General features: G+C 50.0%; 2 protein-coding genes across 9 annotated transcripts in view; one reads left to right on the forward strand and one right to left on the reverse strand.

Annotated features, from left to right (window-relative positions):
* Positions 1-11,471, reverse strand: part of ANKRD33B (ankyrin repeat domain 33B) — a 99,299-nt gene extending 87,828 nt beyond the window's left edge. The window contains exon 1 of the mRNA XM_043887803.1: positions 11,003-11,471. Coding sequence (XP_043743738.1) covers positions 11,003-11,368 — 366 coding nt within the window. The 5' untranslated portion in view covers positions 11,369-11,471. The remainder of the gene's footprint in view (positions 1-11,002) is intronic.
* On the forward strand, positions 10,050-16,546 carry LOC122683890 (translation initiation factor IF-2-like). 8 transcript variants are annotated; one of them, XM_043887811.1, is made up of 5 exons: positions 10,050-10,451; positions 11,465-11,572; positions 12,823-12,868; positions 13,341-13,937; positions 15,678-16,546. In XM_043887811.1, the coding sequence occupies exons 1-4, from the start codon at positions 10,266-10,268 to the stop codon at positions 13,349-13,351; spliced, it is 351 nt and encodes a 116-aa protein (XP_043743746.1). In that variant the 5' UTR covers positions 10,050-10,265; the 3' UTR covers positions 13,352-13,937; positions 15,678-16,546. The 8 variants fall into 8 exon arrangements, with proteins under 8 accessions (XP_043743746.1, XP_043743747.1, XP_043743744.1 ...); XM_043887812.1 differs by having other exon boundaries at positions 13,341-13,406; XM_043887809.1 differs by lacking the exon at positions 12,823-12,868 and having other exon boundaries at positions 13,341-13,441.
* Positions 16,547-17,889: the final 1,343 nt, after the last annotated feature.

Genomic DNA, 17,889 nt, shown 5'->3' on the forward strand with positions numbered 1-17,889 from the left:
GGGCTTAGGTGCCCCAAGGCATGTGGGAGCTCCCCAGATCAGGGATGGGACCCGTGTCTCCCGAACTGGCAGGAGGATTCTTTACCACTGAGCCTCCAGGGAAGCCCTTTATTTTTCACGTGTCTTTCCCTATCCCAGCAAACGTGCTGCTCTAAATGTGACACCCTTTACCGGCAGGCACCAGCCCTGAGCAGAGGTCCTGCCTCTCCCCTGGTCTCGCCTCCACACCTCTCTCCACTGGGATGTCCCTCACCAGATGTGACCTCTCGCCCACGAGCCAGCTACATCTCAGAAACAGATGCCAGAGGGAAACGCTTGATTCCTTGGTCTCCCCCTGCCCCATCACATGCCTGCCCTGGATCTGAACTCATTTAGAGCTGACATCGATATGCCCTTGGAAGCGTACACTGCTTTTCTGATACTTTGAAATTGCTCTCAAATCCCACCCCTCCAATCCAATTTTGCCACCTACCTAACTGTCACTTTGGATTTCGCGTCTCCCTTCATTTCCGTGTCCCTGACTTAGTAGAAATAAGTAATGCCACCTTCAACTGTCTTCAAAATTCAGAAATACCACTAAAAATTGCCTCTATTCTTTTTGTAAACACACACTGAGTGACATCAAGGATTTTTAATATCCTACTTCATCATAAAATCTGAACTCATAAAGACACACAGACACCATACATACACCATTATTCTACCAACTGTCTAAAAGAATTACTTTCCAACCATCTAGAATGAAACATATTTCCTTTGTTCACATAGTTTAACAACTTCTCTACATCCTTATTTCTTTTAATTAAAGGAAATTACATATAGTTTTACATATGGAATTATTTTGACTTAATTTGGAGAAATTATAAAATATCACATGGTTGTGATTTAGATAATTGGGGCTTCCCTGATAGCTCAGTTGGTAAAGAATCCGCCTGCAATGCAGGAGACCCCGGTTTGATTCCTGGGTCTGGAAGATCCGCTGGAGAAGGGAGAGGTTACCCACTCCAGTATTCTTGGGCTTCCCTTGTGGCTCAGCTGGTAAAGAATCTGCCTGCAATGTGGGAGACCTGGATTCAATCCTTGGGTTGGGAAGACCCCTGGAGAAGGGAAAGGGTACCTACTCCAGTGTTCTGGACTGGAAAATTCCATGGACTGCATCATCCATGAGGTAGCAAAGAGTCGGGCATGACTGAGTGACTTTCATTATGATTTAGAATTACTGGCTATAAAAGTCAGTCTCAAAAACTTTCAAAGTATCACACAGACCATAGTCTCTGAATCAGGCTTCAAAGTTATTTTATATAAAGCCTAACAATATATATTTTAAAAAATTAAATAACATTCTAAATAACTGCTAGGTCAAAAAAAGAGGAAATCATTAATGTAAATGAGAATGTAACAATAATAAAATGTTACATATCAAAACTTATGGGGAAAAATGAAAGTGATACTTTGAAAGTTATATGTAGAATAAACCTGAAGGAAGGAAATAATAAAAAGGAAAGCAGAAATTAATGAAATAGCGAAAAAGGAAACAGATCCAGAACAAAAGTTGATTCTCTGAAAAGACAATAAAATATTTTTGATGAGATAAAGTCAGACGCGACTGAAGGCCTAAGCAACAACACCACAAAAGAGAAACAGCTCAAATGCAAAAATGCAAAAACACAGGATATAATATGCTATAGCAGAGATTAAAAAGAGAATTCTGTAAAAAGCTCATACTACTAACCTTTAAAACTTACGAGAAAAAAATGGAACAGCTTCCTAGAAAAACAGAGATTACCATAATGGATTCAGGAAGAAAGAGAAAATCCGAATAATCCTATAACCATCAGTTACTGACCTAAAGGTCTGGTCAGAGGAATTGAATTTTAGTAACTTACAGTTAGTTAAATCACACTTAAAGCTTTCCCCATACTGTAAAGTTTTCCCGATACTGTAACCATATCTACTAGAAGTTGTCATTCAAAATAGTTTTAAATAATAGCTCACTTATCATATTGACATGAAGGTTGGGCAAATAAATGAGATTCCAAAAGAATTCCTAAACTCTCTTACTGCTTTAGATTTTTATAACACCTCTGTCTTAGTCTTCCTTTACAAACATAGGATAGAAAAGAAATCAACAGTATAAAATCACCCCACAGAATTTCTGGGTAGCCCCTTCCTCAAGTGCAGCCAGCAGGCAAAGGTGGGAGGCTCAGAAACCCCTTGGAGAGGCTCACGGGAGTCAAAAGGCAGACCATAGACAATTTCTGGGTCCCTCTAGAACCCAGCTCTCCTGACATATCTAGAGGCCCTCTTCCCTGAGCCCCACTTTCTTCTACTAAAAAATGATAGGGACCACCAACCTCTAAAATCCATCCCGGCTTCAAAACCCCCTGATGATGCTTCTCCTAGGTTTCTGAAACCTACACACACACACAAAAGTAGCATTAAATATAACTCTGTCCATCAAAATTACAACAGGCCTTCAGGAGCTGATACTCACTGAGGCTGGATGGTTAGGACATGGGAGGTTCTTGATACGTTCTACTTGGGCACCTATCTGAAATGTTCCTCAATAAAGAAAAATTTTAAATAAACAGAAATGCTGAGGGTTAGTGAACAGCATTCACTACAAGCAAAAGCAGATTCACACTTAGAGGGTAAATCCAGGCTTGGCTTTGTAACCTGCTTCAGCAGAACGGACTCTGAACCTTTCTCACTCTGCTTGCTCCCTGGCAACTCTGCCCTGCCTCGGAGGACAGGCCCAGGCCAGCCTGCAGCAGGAGGAGAGACCACACAGCGCAGGGTCCAGCCACCCCAGCCAACACCGTCCCCCGTCCCGCCGGCTGCAGCCAACCCCCAGCTAAAAGCAAACCCGGTTGAGATGGGCTGGGCTGGGCCACCCTCAGCAACATGTGACTGGTGTGTACGCCCATGAGGTTTCAGTTATTTGTTATGCAGCATTGCCGTGGCCATAGAAAACCGATATACTTACACGAAGAACACAAGAGACACTTTATGACACTACAGTGGTGAATACGAGTCATTACACATTTGTCCAAACCCACAGAATGGCAACCCACTCCAGTATTCTTGCCTGGGAAATCCCATGGACAGAGAGAAGCCTGGCGGGCTACATCCAGTTCACAGGGTCCCAAAAGAGTCGAACATGACACAGAAATGAAACAACACAATGTCTAACACCAAGGGTGAGCCCTAAGGTAAACTATGGAGTTTGGGTGATTATGATGTATCAGTGTGACTTCATCAGTCACAGCAAACGTACCACTCTGGTGGGGGATGTTGACAATAGGGACAGGAGGATGCGCCTCGGGAGAGTAGAGGATATATGGGAAATCTCTGTTCCTTCCCCTCAATTTTGCTGTGAACCGAAAATTACTCTTTAAAAAAATCGTGTCCTTTTTTGTGTGTGTGTTTTTGCCATGCCTCACAGTATGTGAAATCTTAGTTCCCCAACCAAGGATCAAACCCTTGCCCCCTACAGTAGAAGCATGAAGTCTTAAGCACTGGACTGTCAGGGAAGTCCTGTCCTTTTTTAACCAGAAAATGAAAGAAATGGGGGACTTCCTTGGCAGTCTAGTGGTTTAGACTCTGTGCTTCCACTGCAAGGAGCGCGGGTTGGATTCCTGGTCAGGGAACTAGATTCTACATGATTCTACATGCTGCAACTAAAATCTAGCCCAGCCAAATAAACATTAAAAAAAAAAATCACTTCCTCAGTGATCAATGCAAAGGAGTAGAAGAAAACAATAGAATGGGGAAAGACTAGAAATCTCTTCAAGAAAATTAGAGATATCGAGGGAACATTTCATACAAAGATGAGCACAATAAAGGACAGAAATGGTAGGGACCTAAAAGAAGCAGAAGAGATTAAGAAGAGGTGGCAAGAATACACAGAAGAACTGTACAAAAAATATCTTCACGACCCAGATAATCATGATGGGTGATCACTCACCTAGAGCCAGACATCCTGGAATGTCAAGTCAAGTGGGCCTTAGGAAGTATCACTATGAACAAAGCTAGTGGAGGTGATGGAATTCCAGTTGAGCTATTTCATATCCTGAAAGATGATGCTGTGAAAGTGTTGTACTCAATATGCCAGCAAATTTGGAAAACTCAGCAGTGGCCACAGGACTGGAAAAGGTCAGTTTTCATTCCAATCCCAAAGAAAGGCAATGCCAAAGTATGTTCAAACTACCACACAATTGCACTCATCTCACATGCTAGCAAAGTAATGCTCAAAATTCTCCAAACCAGGCTTCAACCGTACATGAACAGAGAACTTCCAGATGTTCAAGCTGGATTTAGAAAAGGAAAAGGAACCAGAGATCAAATTGTCAACATCCATTGGAGCATCAAAAAAGCAAGAGAGTTCCAGAAAAACATCTACTTCTGCTTTATTGACTATGCCAATAGTCAATATGCCAATATTTGACTGTGTGGATCACAACAAACTGGAAAATTCTTCAAGAGATGGGAATACCAGACCACCTAACCTGCTTCCTGAGAAATCTATATGCAAGTCAAGAAGTAACAGTTACAACCGGACAACAACAGACTGGTTCCAACTTGGGAAAGGAATACGTCAAAGCTGTATATTGTCACCCTGTTTATTTAACTTATATGCAGAGTACATCATGAAAAATGCCAGGCTGGAGGAAGCACAAGCTGGAATCAAGATTGCTGGGGGAAATATCAATAACCTCAGATATGCAGAAGACACCGCTCTTATGGCAGAAAGTGAAGGGGAACTAAAGAGTCTCTTGATTAAGATGAGAGAGGAGAGTGAAAAAGCTGGCTTAAAACTCAACATTAAAAAAAACTAAGATCATGGCATCTGGTCCCATCACTTCATGGCAAATAGATGGGGAAACAACGGAAACAGTTAGAGACTTTATTTTCTTGGGCTCCAAAAATCACTGTAGATGGTGACTGCAGCCATTCCTGAGCCAATCGAGCAAATGGGTGGAGGGGTCTTTGAAATATTTCAGCAAGAGGCCCTGGAACTTAAACATGTAAGAGAAGAATCCCATCAAGAGAGGAGGGGGGACTTCCCTGGTGGTCCAGTGGTTAGGGCTTCTGCTTTCACTTCTGAGGACCTGGGTTTAATCTCTGGCCACAGAACTAAGTTCTGATAAGCCATGTGGCATGACCAGAATAAGTTTATTTAAAAAAAAAAAAAAAGAAAGGAGTACAATATTTTCAAGGTTGCAAAATTGGGCCTAATTTGGTTCAAGAGTTGTCTGACATTCAAACCGCCCTTCTGTAACAGTGAACACAGCACAAACACTTCCTTTGGTTTCAGTCCTCTCTGCAGAGCTGTCAGGAGCTTACCTCGGGAGAGAAGTGAAGAATTAAGAAGGAGAATTGTCCCCGAGTCAGCGGGAACAAAACAAGCATAAATCTACAAGACAGCAGAGCACACTCTGAATATTTCTGAAGGATTGTTTGACAAATATTTACATGTTGCATATTCAATTATGCAATCCTTTTAGAACAATAAATATTTTAGAAGGAGACTCTGCTGAGCCATGTCCAAAATTCTACGGATCTCAGGAGCCAGGAAACGACAAACCTTTTTATTTTTCTTGGCCATGCAGCGCAGCACAGGGGATCTAGTTCTCTGACCAGGGATCGAAGCCTCACTCCTTGCACTGGAAACCTGGACTCTTAACCACTGGACCACCAGGGAAGTCCCCAGAACACATCTTCTTAAACAAAACAAGTCTGATCCTTAGTTAACTCCAGCAAAATGAAACCTCTCTCAGCTCAGCAAACTCTCTTCTTGACGGACCAGAGGCTGACAGCTCAATAAACACAACCCCTAAAAAGCCTTTAGAGACATTTTTCTTCCGGGAAGCTGCTATCTGCAGCCTGTGAGCAGTTCAGTTGTTGTTGTCTGGACACTCAGTCGTATCCGGACTCTTTGCGACCCCATGGACTATAGGCTGCCAGGCTCCTCTGTCTGGGGGATTTCCCAGGCAAGAATGCTGGAGTGGGTAGTCACTTCCTTCTCCAGGGGATCTTCCCAGCCCAGGGATGGAAACAGCGGCTCCTGCATCAGCAGGTGGATTCTTTACCACTGACTCACCCGGAAGGCCCAAGTGGTCTACTAGTTAAGGCAATCACCCTTCTCCTCCAGCAAAAACGCTCAGGCTTTCCATAAGCTTTTTACTGCTACTCATCACAGACCAGCACCCAAAGAGCTCCTGCCTCAGGGCCTTTGCACCTGCCGTGCCCTCTTCCTGAAGTGCCCTTCCCAAGTTTTCTTCTCTGCATCTTTTCATTTTAAATGTTGTGACTCGGGTTTTTTTGGCTGTGCTGCGTCTTCGTGGCTACGATCAGGCTTTCTCTACTTGCAGCACAGGCTTCTCACTGAGGCGGCTCCTCGTGTTACATAGCAAGGCTCTAGGGTGCTCGGGCTTCAGCGTTGTGGCACACGAGCTTCGCTGCTCCGGGACACACGGAATCTTCCCGGGCAGGATCCGCCCATGTCCCCTGCGTCAGCAGGTGGATTCCTGACCACCGAGCCACCAAGGAAGCCCTCTTCTCTAAATCTTTGCTAGAACATCACCTGTTCTCTCGAATGACCACCCTACCTACTGCTGCAGCCCTCCACCTCTGAACACCCGGACCGTCCTCCCTGGCTCCAGGAACTGCTGACTTGGCTGGAGATGGGAGGAAAGACTTCCCTGAGGAGATGCCCTGAAGCTGAAGGCAGAGAGTGGCTGAGTTGTGTGGCCATGTGTGGAGGGACATCACAGCCCCAAGGCTGGACAAAGGCACGCTGAAACCAGACTTCCCAGCTTCCCATTTCTTAGCCAGCTGCTTCGGGCTGGGCCCTCAGCAGCTAGCCCCAGGGAGCCCCTCCGGCTTCAGCGACCACATTGTCCCGCACCGTGACCGACCACCGCCTTGGTGCCATCTGCCTGCCTAGAAGGTCCTCCCACCACCGCCTCCAAAAGTCACCCTTCACTGGGCTTCCCTGATTGTCCTCAGCTCCTGGCTTCCAAGACATCTGCTCTGCACTTCCATAGAGCTCCTCACGCCCTGCCTCTGGCTGTAAGCACTGGGCACTGCCACCCTCTAAGCACTGGGTACTGTTACTCTCCAAGCACTGGGTGCTATCACCCTCTAAGCACTGGGTACTGTTACTCTCTAAGCACTGGGCACTACTACCCTCTAAGCACTGGGTACTATCACTCTCTAAGCACTGGGTGCTATCACTCTCTAAGCACTGGGTACTATTACTCTCTAAGCACTGGGTACTATCCTGTCTAAGCACTGGGTACTATTGCTCTCTAAGCACTGGGTACTGTTACTGTCTAAGCACTGAATGCTATTACTCTCTAAATACTAGGTACTATTACTGTCTAAGCACTGGGTACTATCCTGTCTAAGCACTGGGTACTATTGCTCTCTAAGCACTGGGTACTATTATTGTCTAAGCACTGGGTACTATTACTCTCTGAGTACTGGGCACTATTACTGTCTAAGCACTGAATGCTATTACTCTCTAAATACTAGGTACTATTACTGTCTAAGCACTGGGTACTATCCTGTCTAAGCACTGGGTACTATTGCTCTCTAAGCACTGGGTACTATTACTGTCTAAGCACTGGGTACTATTACTCTCTGAGTACTGGGCACTATTACTGTCTAAGCACTGAATGCTATTACTCTCTAAGCACTGGGTACTATTATTGTCTAAGCACTGGGTACTATTACTCTCTAAGCACTGGGTACTGTTACTCTCTAAGCACTGGGTACTATTATTGTCTAAGCACTGGGTACTATTACTCTCTGAGTACTGGGCACTATTACTGTCTAAGCACTAAATGCTATTACTCTCTAAACACTGGGTACTATTACTGTCTAAGCACTGGGTACTATCCTGTCTAAGCACTGGGTACTATTGCTCTCTAAGCACTGGGTACTGTTACTCTCTAAGCACTGGGTACTATTATTGTCTAAGCACTGGGTACTATTACTCTCTGAGTACTGGGCACTATTACTGTCTAAGCACTGAATGCTATTACTCTCTAAACACTGGGTACTATTACTGTCTAAGCACTGGGTACTATTGCTCTCTAAGCACTGGGTACTATTACTGTCTAAGCACTGGGTACTATCCTGTCTAAGCACTGGGTACTATTACTGTCTAAGCACTGGGTACTATTGCTCTCTAAGCACTGGGTACTATTACTGTCTAAGCACTGGGTACTATTACTCTCTAAACACTGGGTACTATTACTGTCTAAGCACTGGGTACTATCCTGTCTAAGCACTGGGTACTATTACTCTCTAAGCACTGGGTACTATTACTCTCTAAACACTGGGTGCTATCACTCTCTAAGCACTGGGTACTATTGCTCTGAGTTCTTCCTCAACTAAAAGGTGAAGACTCTCAAGGCAGAGACCGTTTGATTCAGGAGACTCTGCAGCGCCCACTCATGCCTTGCACACAGTAGGTCTGCAGTGAACGCTCATCAGTGACTCACTACCCCATCTGCTACAGGGTCGTGTGTTGGTCCTTGCAACACTTCATTCTTTCAAAGTGCTTCAGAAAGACAGAGGCTGTTTGATAACAGGATCAAGAAGCCACCGGGAAGAACAGAAGCTCTCGCCTCACCCCCTCAAAGCCCAGAACACAGGACCCGCTCCTTCTGATCAGAAGATAAAAGGGCTTGATGGGCTGTGGGCCTTTGTCATTGATGGGCTGTGGGCCATTTCTCCATCCTGATGTGGTGTGGAGCAGAGAGGAGGCTCAGAACAGAAAAATGAAGGGAGACTCTGTAATCAAGGGGAAAAGCACAAAGAAAAATAGCTTTGCCTGGCCTCAAGAAAAAAAAAAAAAAAAACCTGGAGGATGTCTCTTCCGAGCATGGAGAAGGTAGGTGAGTAAAAAACAGGACAAGACAATAAACACGGCCTAGCGCTGTGCGCTAGGGATCCAGTGCTCAGTAGCCCAGCAGATTGAAGCTGCGGACTGCCCCGCATCACTGCGGAGAAACTGAGGCAGAGAGGCGCTGAGAGGCCGGAGCTGGCCACCCCTGACTCTGCACTGAGGGAGAGGCCTTCACAGTGAAAGTTGCTGAGTCGTGTCCAACTCTTTGTGACCCAATGGACTGCACAGTCCGTGGAATTGTCCAGGCCAGAATACTGGAGTGGGTAGCCTTTCCCTTCTCCAGGGGATCCTCCCAATCCCGGGATCGAACCCAGGTCTCCCGCATTGCAGGTGGATTCTTTACCAACTGAGCTATCAGGGAAGCCCTCCAGGCTGTCACAAGAGGCCCCAAAACTCAGCGCGACACACGCAGGCCCCTTGGGGATGGTTCACGCTGTCCTCAGCGGTCCCCAGCACAGCTGCTTTCCAACTTTTATCTTTTGCCCCCAAAGGAAACACAACCAAGCTCAGCCTAATGGAGCCCAGAGTTGGGGCTGGGCAACCCAGGCCCCAGGAGACCCCAAAGCTGCCCCCAACAGGGGAGAGATCCACCCCACTCCTGACCCTTCCTGACCCTTCTGGGGCTTCCTTCAAGGCAACCCCCAGTTACCTGCTTCAGGAAACTGAGGTCTGCCGTGAACATCTGTGAAAAGTCACCTTGGTAAAAGCGAAAGCAGAGCTGCACAGTCAGCCCGGGCCGCCTGACGGCCAGAGGGAGGGCTGGGGTGCAGGCATCCCGGGGGTGTCCCAGGGTCACCGGGGTGATGCTGCCCACGCGGGCCCCTCTCCAGCTCTAGGAGCCTTCGGGATCTAGGGGCCAGCACCACCTGACACATTACACCAAGCGGAGAGCCTTCCCAAAGTTCAACTTTGGTGTCAAGTTCAACCATACCTGCAGGGGCTCCAGTCTGCCTGAGCCCGGCCCAGATCACAGGCATGGGAGGAACACCAGCGCGCGCCCGAACCCGCCCGGGGATAAACCAAAGGCACCCGACTCCCCCGGTTTCCAAGGAGACGCACATCCTTCCCATCAGTGTGGGATCCCCCCCAGCAAAGGCACCTGCGCTCCGGCTGCGCGGCAGGCGGAGGCTGCCCATCCCGCGGGACCCAGGGACCGTGACAGCCAGGGAGACCGCGGCCACTGTCGGCTGGGCACCGGCCCCCCGGGCACCTGGCCGCCGCGCTCACACTGCGGTTTGTCTCCTCCCGCGACTTTGGTGGGCTGCGTTCCGAGAGCCAGTCCTTCTCGAGCCAACTTTTTCTTTCTTTTTTTTCTCGGTGTTTCTCATCGTCCCTGAGTCTTGTCATGACTCATGGATCCCTCGTGCTTCTCCCCACCCCCACGCCCGCCTGCCCTGCGGGTGTGCTCCTGCCGCCCGGCTGCGCTCCCCGCCGGGGACCTGCCCGGTGGAGGGGGGCGCGGGATGGCCCCCGGCTCTCCGCGGTGACCGTGCGGATAGCCCAATCGGAGATCGCGTCGGCCGGCCACCGCGTGGGTCACCGGGCGCGGCCGCGCATGGGCAGGGGGAGGGATGCGAGGAAGCAGGGGGTCCCAGAGCCAACTCCTAACCCGGGAGGCGAGCAGAAGCCGATCCGCGCTAGGGAGTGGAAGGCAAAGCGCAGGGGCAGCGAGAGGGCCGAACCCTGGGGACGCTGGGGGCGACTGGGGCATTTTGCAGAAGGGGTTTCCCCTGCAGGCAAGGAGGGTTGACCGTCAGAGTGGACCCGGAGTGAAGGGACCCGCGAGACGCCCCAACTCAGATCCCAGGGCGGGCCCCAGGGGAGCATCGGAAGACTCCGCGGGCGGGAAACGAGAAGGGGCTGCGGTGAGCACGCGGGTCTGGCGACGGTCCCCGCGGCGCCGTGACCTCGGAGCAATCGTGCGGCTCCCTACGGCCCGAGATGGGCAGGCCGCCCAGGGCGCCGCGCACACCGCGCGCCCATGGGGCCGGGAAACGGCGCTCTCGGCCGCGGCAAAGTCACCGCCGGGCGGGGACTGAGGAGGGCGGAGGGGCCCCGAACCCCGCGCGGGCGCGCTCTTACCCGGCCGTTGCGATCGGTCTCCTGCACCTCCTCGGCGCTGGGCCCCCGCCGCACCAGCGCCCTCAGCAGCCCCACGTCGTTGGCGCAGGCGGCGCGCAGGAGGGTCGCCGCCTCCGGGACGCCCTCCGGAACGCCCTCCGAAGCGCTCTCCGCGCTCACCGAGCTGTACTCCTCCTCGTCTCCGTAAGGGTAGAAGGAGTCGTCCGAGGCGATGCTGCGGGTGTCGGGCAGACTTGAGAAGTCCTCGTACTCCTCGTAGTCAGCTGGGTCCTCCCCGGCCTGCGCGTCCCGGGGTGGGGACGGTGGCTCTGGGGACACGCGGCGCGCCCCGCCGCCCTCCGGCCCGGGCCCGGCCAGCAGCACCATGCCGGCGGCCGGGGCGCGGGCCGGGGGGCCGGGGAGCGGGCCGGGAGCCGGGGACGCCGGGCGCGCACCGAGGTCACCGCCCCTTGTCCCCGGCAGCCCCAGAAAAGCAGGAGGGCTCTGCGCGCTCCAGCTCGGCGGAAACGCGCGCCGGGCGGCCGCGCTGCAAGACTCGAGTCACCGGAGGCTGGAGAAAGCCCCTCGAGGGTAGGAGGAGCCGCGGGGGCTTTCCGAGCGCGGCGGGCGGGCGCGGGCGGGGACCGCGCGGGAAGCGGGCGGGGGTGGCCGAGCCCGAGGAGGCGCGCGCCCCGGGGTCCCGCGCCGCCCCCCCAACCCGGCGCGATCCTGGCAAAAGTTAAGAGTCAAGCAGGGGGCGCCTCGGCCCCGCGGGTTCGGTGCAGCCGGCTGCTGTGCCCGGGAGCTGAGAAGTGCGCACGCGGGAGAACCAGAAGCGACTACTAAAGAACCCGAACGCCCTCGTGGCTGGCGGCCCCGCCCCTGCTCTCGGGATGAGAGTGAAGGTGGGGGTCGGAGGACGCAGCGGGCTGAGCCGTCGGGAACACCAAATCCCTGGGCCTGGTGCCGCCCCGGGCGTCAGGCCTGCGGGCTGGGGTGGCGGGGTGAGGAGGGGGTTGGGGGGTAGTTTCTCAGTGTCTGAGACACCCAGCCTGTTTGTGCATTTTTTTCCGGGAGTCTGGGTTCCGGGGCCAACTTCGCTCCCGCGTTAAGACCGCCCTGGGCACCGAGGACGGGTGGAAGCGTGGGAGATGGTGTCCAGCTGGGGACCCTGCCCCTCTGAACCGGGAGCTCCGGGCTGCCCCGGGGACGTCCCAGGCCGAGACAGGGCGGGGGACCCGGCAGAGGACCCGGGCCAGCAGTCACTTTCAGATGGCTTCTCAAAGAGCGCCCCGGAGCCGCTGTCCTGGAGTCGATGGGGGGGAGGGGGGTGACATTTGGGTGGGAAGGAGCGGCTCCAGGCCCGAAGGGTTCCCCCCTCCCTCACCCTGGCCAGGGTCCCTTTATCTGCGGAGTCGAGACGGATTCACGGGCGGAAGCCACCACCCCGGCTCAGACTTCGCGGCTGCTTGCCAAACAGAGAGCCGGCCCGCAGAGGCGGCCCGGGTCCCACCCCCGAACCCCACCCCACCCCGGTCCCCCCAGGCTGGAGCCTGGCCTACCCACCCCCACCCCGCCCCGTCGGTCCCAGCGCAGGGGGTGAGGACCCGCCGCGGGGAGCCTCTGACCTCCTAGAGGAGGACGCACCGTGGGACCGAGGGGCAAATCCTAATGGAAAAAGAATGGGGGAGATGTGGGGTGAGGGTTGGGGCCGTCGGGGGGCGTCGCCTCTCGGACAGAAAGCACTTCAGATCCAGGGGCGGGTGCGGAGACCACGGATGAAACAGCGCCTCTGTCTCCTCACCCTCCTTTCCTTCTTTAATTTCCACCGCTCTTGACAGCGTGCCTACCAGCTGCCAGTGCCTGAGAGGCCCTCGGGGCGCAAAGGTGACCAAAACCAGGCGACCGCGGGCGCTGGGGACAAACTAGAAGATTCCAGGCCCGGGAGGGCAGGCTGAGGGCCACAGTGGGGAACGCGGTCAAAGACACCACCGGGATGGTTGGCGGGGCCTGAGTGAGGTTCCAACTGCCTAGGCCTCTGCATCTCGGGCCCCTGGCCTTCCAGTGTGACCCGCCCGTGCTGATCCCCGCGGCCTCCAGGGTCCGCCGAGCTGACCTGGAACCTGGCATCCCCGAGGTCGGGAGGACGGGGGCTGAGGGAGAGGTGGACGCCCAAGCGAGCCTTGAGCCAAAAAGTGAACCCGGGCGCACCGGCCTCCTGTAGTCCGGGGCTTTCTCTCTGAAGCCAAAAATACCCCGGGTCATAGTTTGCTTTTTCTTTTTAAGTAGCCATATTTACATAAATCCCCACTGGAAATTTCCACCTTTCAAGACTGACCACTGTTTTTGGTGTTTCCAGAGGCTAAATGAAGTCAGGGGATTTTTACAAGTTGAAGTGACCCTCCCCCTCTGCCCAGGCAGAGAGGTGATTTTGCTAACCCTCCTCTCCTCTCAGCCCAGGTCAGCTGCGTGATATCCGAGTATCCAGAGGGCTGGGATGGGGGTCCCCGGGGGTGGGGCAGGGGCCTTGCCTGGCTGTGGTCCTGGAGTGGGGAAGTGGACCCCCAGGAGTGGGCAACCCCTAAGTCCTCATCCCTGGGTATTTCAACACCCAAGTTAAGCTCTATCTTCAGAGTTCACCACTTCCTCCTTTCCTTCCTTGGAAATTTGGTTGCAAATATCACTACATGGTTTAACCTTTAAAGGTAAACTTCTGAAATGGCCAGCTCCAAATAAAAACTAGCCTTTTGTGAGGGATCCAACTCCAAACCAAACTGGCTTTCCCTTTTAGAAATGCTGCCCTTTTACCACAAAGACAAGAGATGCTCAGTGTTGTGAAAGAACACACAATTAGGCTTTGGGGATTTTAAGTCAACATTATATGTACAAAATCTAGGCAAGAAGGAGAAAGCAGCTTATCAAAACTGCCAACACACTCAGGAGAACTCTTAAATAGGTAACATTTTCCAGGACTGTATTTGATCCAAGACAGTTAAGTTTCAATGGAATAGCTCAATTCAATTCTTTTGATTGATGATGTTTAAGTTTTTTAATATTAATATTCTATTTTTTTCCCTTGAGCTTTTTATTTTGTATTGGGGTATAGCCGATTGACAATGTTGTGATAGTTAAGTTTTATATATGTATGGCAATTAAACAGCTGGTTGATTCAGTTGAATAATTTGTCCTTGGGCTATTTAAAAAAAAAAAAAAGATTCACTATTTTAGTTATATTTCTCAAAGTGGCCACCTAACTGTAATAGCTATAACAGGAAGGTCTTAAAAAATTACAAGCAGTGTATTTATAGACTGAAAATTGAATGCACCTGTGATGGCACACTCCCCACAAAATTTGTTTAGAAAGCAAAGTGAGATGACCTAGCGGCAGAGCCAACCTGAACCCTCCCCGTGTATGTGTGCATGCTAAGTGTTTCAGTCACTTCAGACTCCTTGCAACCCCACGGACTGCAGCCCACCAGGCTCCTCTGTCCATGGGATTCTCCAGGCAAGAATACTGGAGTGGGTTGCCATGCACTCCTCCAGGGGATCTTCCCAACCCAGGGATCAAACCCACATCTCTTATGTCTCCTACGTTGGCGGGTGGGTTCATTGCTCATCAAATAACCAAGGTCCCACCCTCTAGAATAGAACGAATAGCAGAATGATTTTAAGCATTTCATATGTCTGAAGTTTAGCACACAGTAACTGTTGACTTTCATTATTATGAAGGTTAGAGTATCCATTCGCCGTATGATATAAACTACTCTGCAGCACCGACTGCTCAAAATGTGTTGCCCTATTTGCCCAGAGAACTACCCACATGAGGTGAATGAGAAATGCTTTTCATTTTTTCCTTTGGAAGGCAGTGCACCTTGGGATAAAGTGCAGACTGTGCTGACAAACTGACTTCTGATGACATCTCTTCCACTGTTGAGTTGCAATCATAATAGTTCTAGATCTTGACTGAGTTACACCAGTATTTGACCAACTCCTAGTCTTGATATTAAGGATATTCCCGAATTTTCCTACTGTATCTGTAAAGAAAAAAAAATATTGCTGGCCATTCCAGCTCTACAAGGATCAAGTCATAAGGCATTGCAGTCACCGACTGACAGGGGAATTCAGAATGGAAAGAGGAAAAAAAAGGAAATATTTTGTGCTTTGAATGTCTGCCCCTAGATGGTTAAGATACACATCTAAAGAAAAATTTCCATGATCCTAGATTCTTGCATCTTTCCATACAGAGAAAAGCACTGAACTCTTTAATTTGAGATGTCTGTTCTTTGTGATTCACAGTGGTCTTTTGACGTTTGGTTCCATGTTTGTTTTTTTTTTTTCCAGAAAATTATATATATAGGTCCCGCAGCAGCAGCAGACAGTAAATAATCTGCCTTCAGGGCAGGAAACTCAAGTTTGATCCCCGGGTCAGGAAGAGCCTCTGGAGAAGGGAGTGACTACCTACTCCAGTACTGTCTGGAGAATTCCATGGACAGAGGAGCCTGGCAGGCTACAGTCTATGAGGTCACAGAGTCAGACATGATTGAGTGACCAACACTTTCACTTTCCTATTCCACTCCGTACCTCTTTCAGAGCAGCTCCTCGGAGTTGTCTGAGAGGCTGTTTCCCAGACTATATCCTCAGCAAGGTCTCGATAAAACTTAACTCGCAGATTTTGCATTCTGTGCTTTTATTTCAGCACCTGAAACAGGAGAGAAGGAGGCTGGGCACAACCTTTGGAAGAAAGACACAGCCGTGAGGACACGACAAACACTGGGTTAGAACCAAGGAGGTCCAAGATGGCGGAAGATTCAACTTCCGGTGGACCGTGAGCCGCGTTACGTGCTCATTATAATATGCACTCCTTATGCTCACTATGCGCTCATTATGTGCTAATGGCCAGGCTCCTCTGTTCATGGAATTTTCCTGGCAAAGATACTGGAGTGGGTGGCCATTTCCTTCTCCAGGGGATCTTCCTGACCTAGGGCTCGAACTTGGGTCTCTTGCATTGCAAGCAGATTCTTCACCATTTGAGCCAACAGAGAAGCCCCTATTATAATATATTAGCATCTAAATGACACCTCTACCAGCACCGTCAAGTGGAAAGTGAAAGTGAAGTTGTTAAGTCGTCCAACTCTTTGTGAGCCCATGGACTCTAGCCTACCAGAGTTGCCCTTTCCTTCTCCAGGGTATCTTCCTGACCCAGGGATCAAACCTGGATCTCCTGCATTCCTGGCAAATGCTTTGCCCTCTGAGCCACCAGGGAAGCCCAGCACCATGACAGTTCATCAGAGGCCAACCATAAAAGACCAAAATTGGGGGTATCCCACTTCTTGAAAACTGCCAACCCTTCACTGAAATAGTTAGAATAATTCTCCCACTCCTTCGCCTATGAAAGTATTCAGCCCATAAAAACTATAACCACCCAAAATGTCCAGGCCTCTCACCTTCTGAGATGGTCCACATTCTGTGGGATGTGTTTCTCTCAAGGCCCATCTTGCCTTTTGAGGTAAACTGCATTCTGTCTATGAAATGTGTATCTCTCTAAATAAATCCAGTTACCTATCACTTTGTGTCTCACTGAATTCTTTCTGCTACAAGACGTCAAGAACCTGAGCTTGGGGAATGCATTGGTGGTCCTGTGGTTAGGACTTTGTGCTTCCACTACTGGGGCCATAGGTTTGATTCCTGTTCGGGGAAGTGAAGGGTAACTAAGCCCACACATCACAACTAGAGAGTCCAAGGCCCACAATGAAAGATCCTGCATGATGCAATGAAGATCCCCTGTGCCAAAACAAGACCTGATGCAGACAAATAAATAAAACAGGCAAACAAAATATTTTAACAACAAACAGAAAGACTGCACCTTCAAGTCCCAATCTGGGTTTGGGCCAGGTTCCAGTCCCAGCCCTTGGTTCAAGTCCCATCTGATTTGCATGGTTTCAGCAATCAAATAGAAGTCACTTAGCATGTCCTGGAGTCCATCTACAGAATGACTGGGCCAGATTATCCATCTGACCTACTTAGAGATAGAAGGAACAGTCTCTTGTGTATTTCTGGCTCTCCTCATTAAAGAGATTAACTGCCCTCTGGCCCTAACTCCATTCAGTGGACAGTGATGAGATCCCTCCTGTTCTAATCGGGATTGGTGTAGCCATTTAAGAACTTCATTTTCTTTCAGGGAGGATTTCTGCCCTTGTGGGTAAATATTTGGAAGAAGTATGTGTGTGTGTGCTCCTCACTGCCAACTCTTCTGCCTTGTTTCTGCTCTTGATGGGAATTAGAGATAAAAGGGTATAACTAGAGAAGCCATGTTTACTTCAAGGACAAAAGTCCTTGGCTCCTCATCTGAATAAAAGTGGTTGGATTTTTAAGGTTACTTTAGGGAGTCATGTGTGATATAAAAAGCTATGCAAGGAACTACTCAGCAGAAGACTACATGACCCACCCAGGCCTTCTACCCTAGGAACAGGGCAAACACCCATTTTTTCCCCATCACCACCCCTTTGTTCATGCACCTATAATAGTTTCTATTACTGTTTTCCAACAATTTTTTGCAAAACTGTCTTCCTTCTTATAACCTGAGAATTCACAAAATTCAAGGACCAGGTCTTACTATTTTTTTTTTTTTGAGGTGTAGTTGACTTACAGTGTTGTATTAATTTCTCCTGTACAACAAAGTGATTCTGCTATATAGACATTCTTTTTCATATTCTTTTCCATTATGGTTTATCACAGGATATTGAATATAGTTCCCTGTGCTATACCATAGGAACTTAATTTATTACTAGTTTTTTAATCTCTAGCATCTAAGAGGATGTCTCACCATCTTGATTGAAAGTGAAAGTGAAGTTGCTCAGTCGTGTCCTACTCCTTGTGACCCCATGGACTGTAACCCACCAGGCTCCTCT

This window comes from Cervus elaphus, chromosome 25 (genome assembly GCF_910594005.1).
Source record: "Cervus elaphus chromosome 25, mCerEla1.1, whole genome shotgun sequence".
NCBI lineage: Eukaryota > Metazoa > Chordata > Mammalia > Artiodactyla > Cervidae > Cervus > Cervus elaphus.

Excerpts from the sequence above, each read along its gene's own strand:
- LOC122683890 (XM_043887805.1), top strand. The coding sequence starts at position 10,266 with ATGACTCATGGATCCCTCGTGCTTCTCCCCACCCCCACGCCCGCCTGC. Across the intron at positions 10,452-11,464 it reads TCGCGTCGGCCGGCCACCGC|CCCCAGAAAAGCAGGAGGGC; the intron begins GTGGGTCACCGG and ends TGTCCCCGGCAG.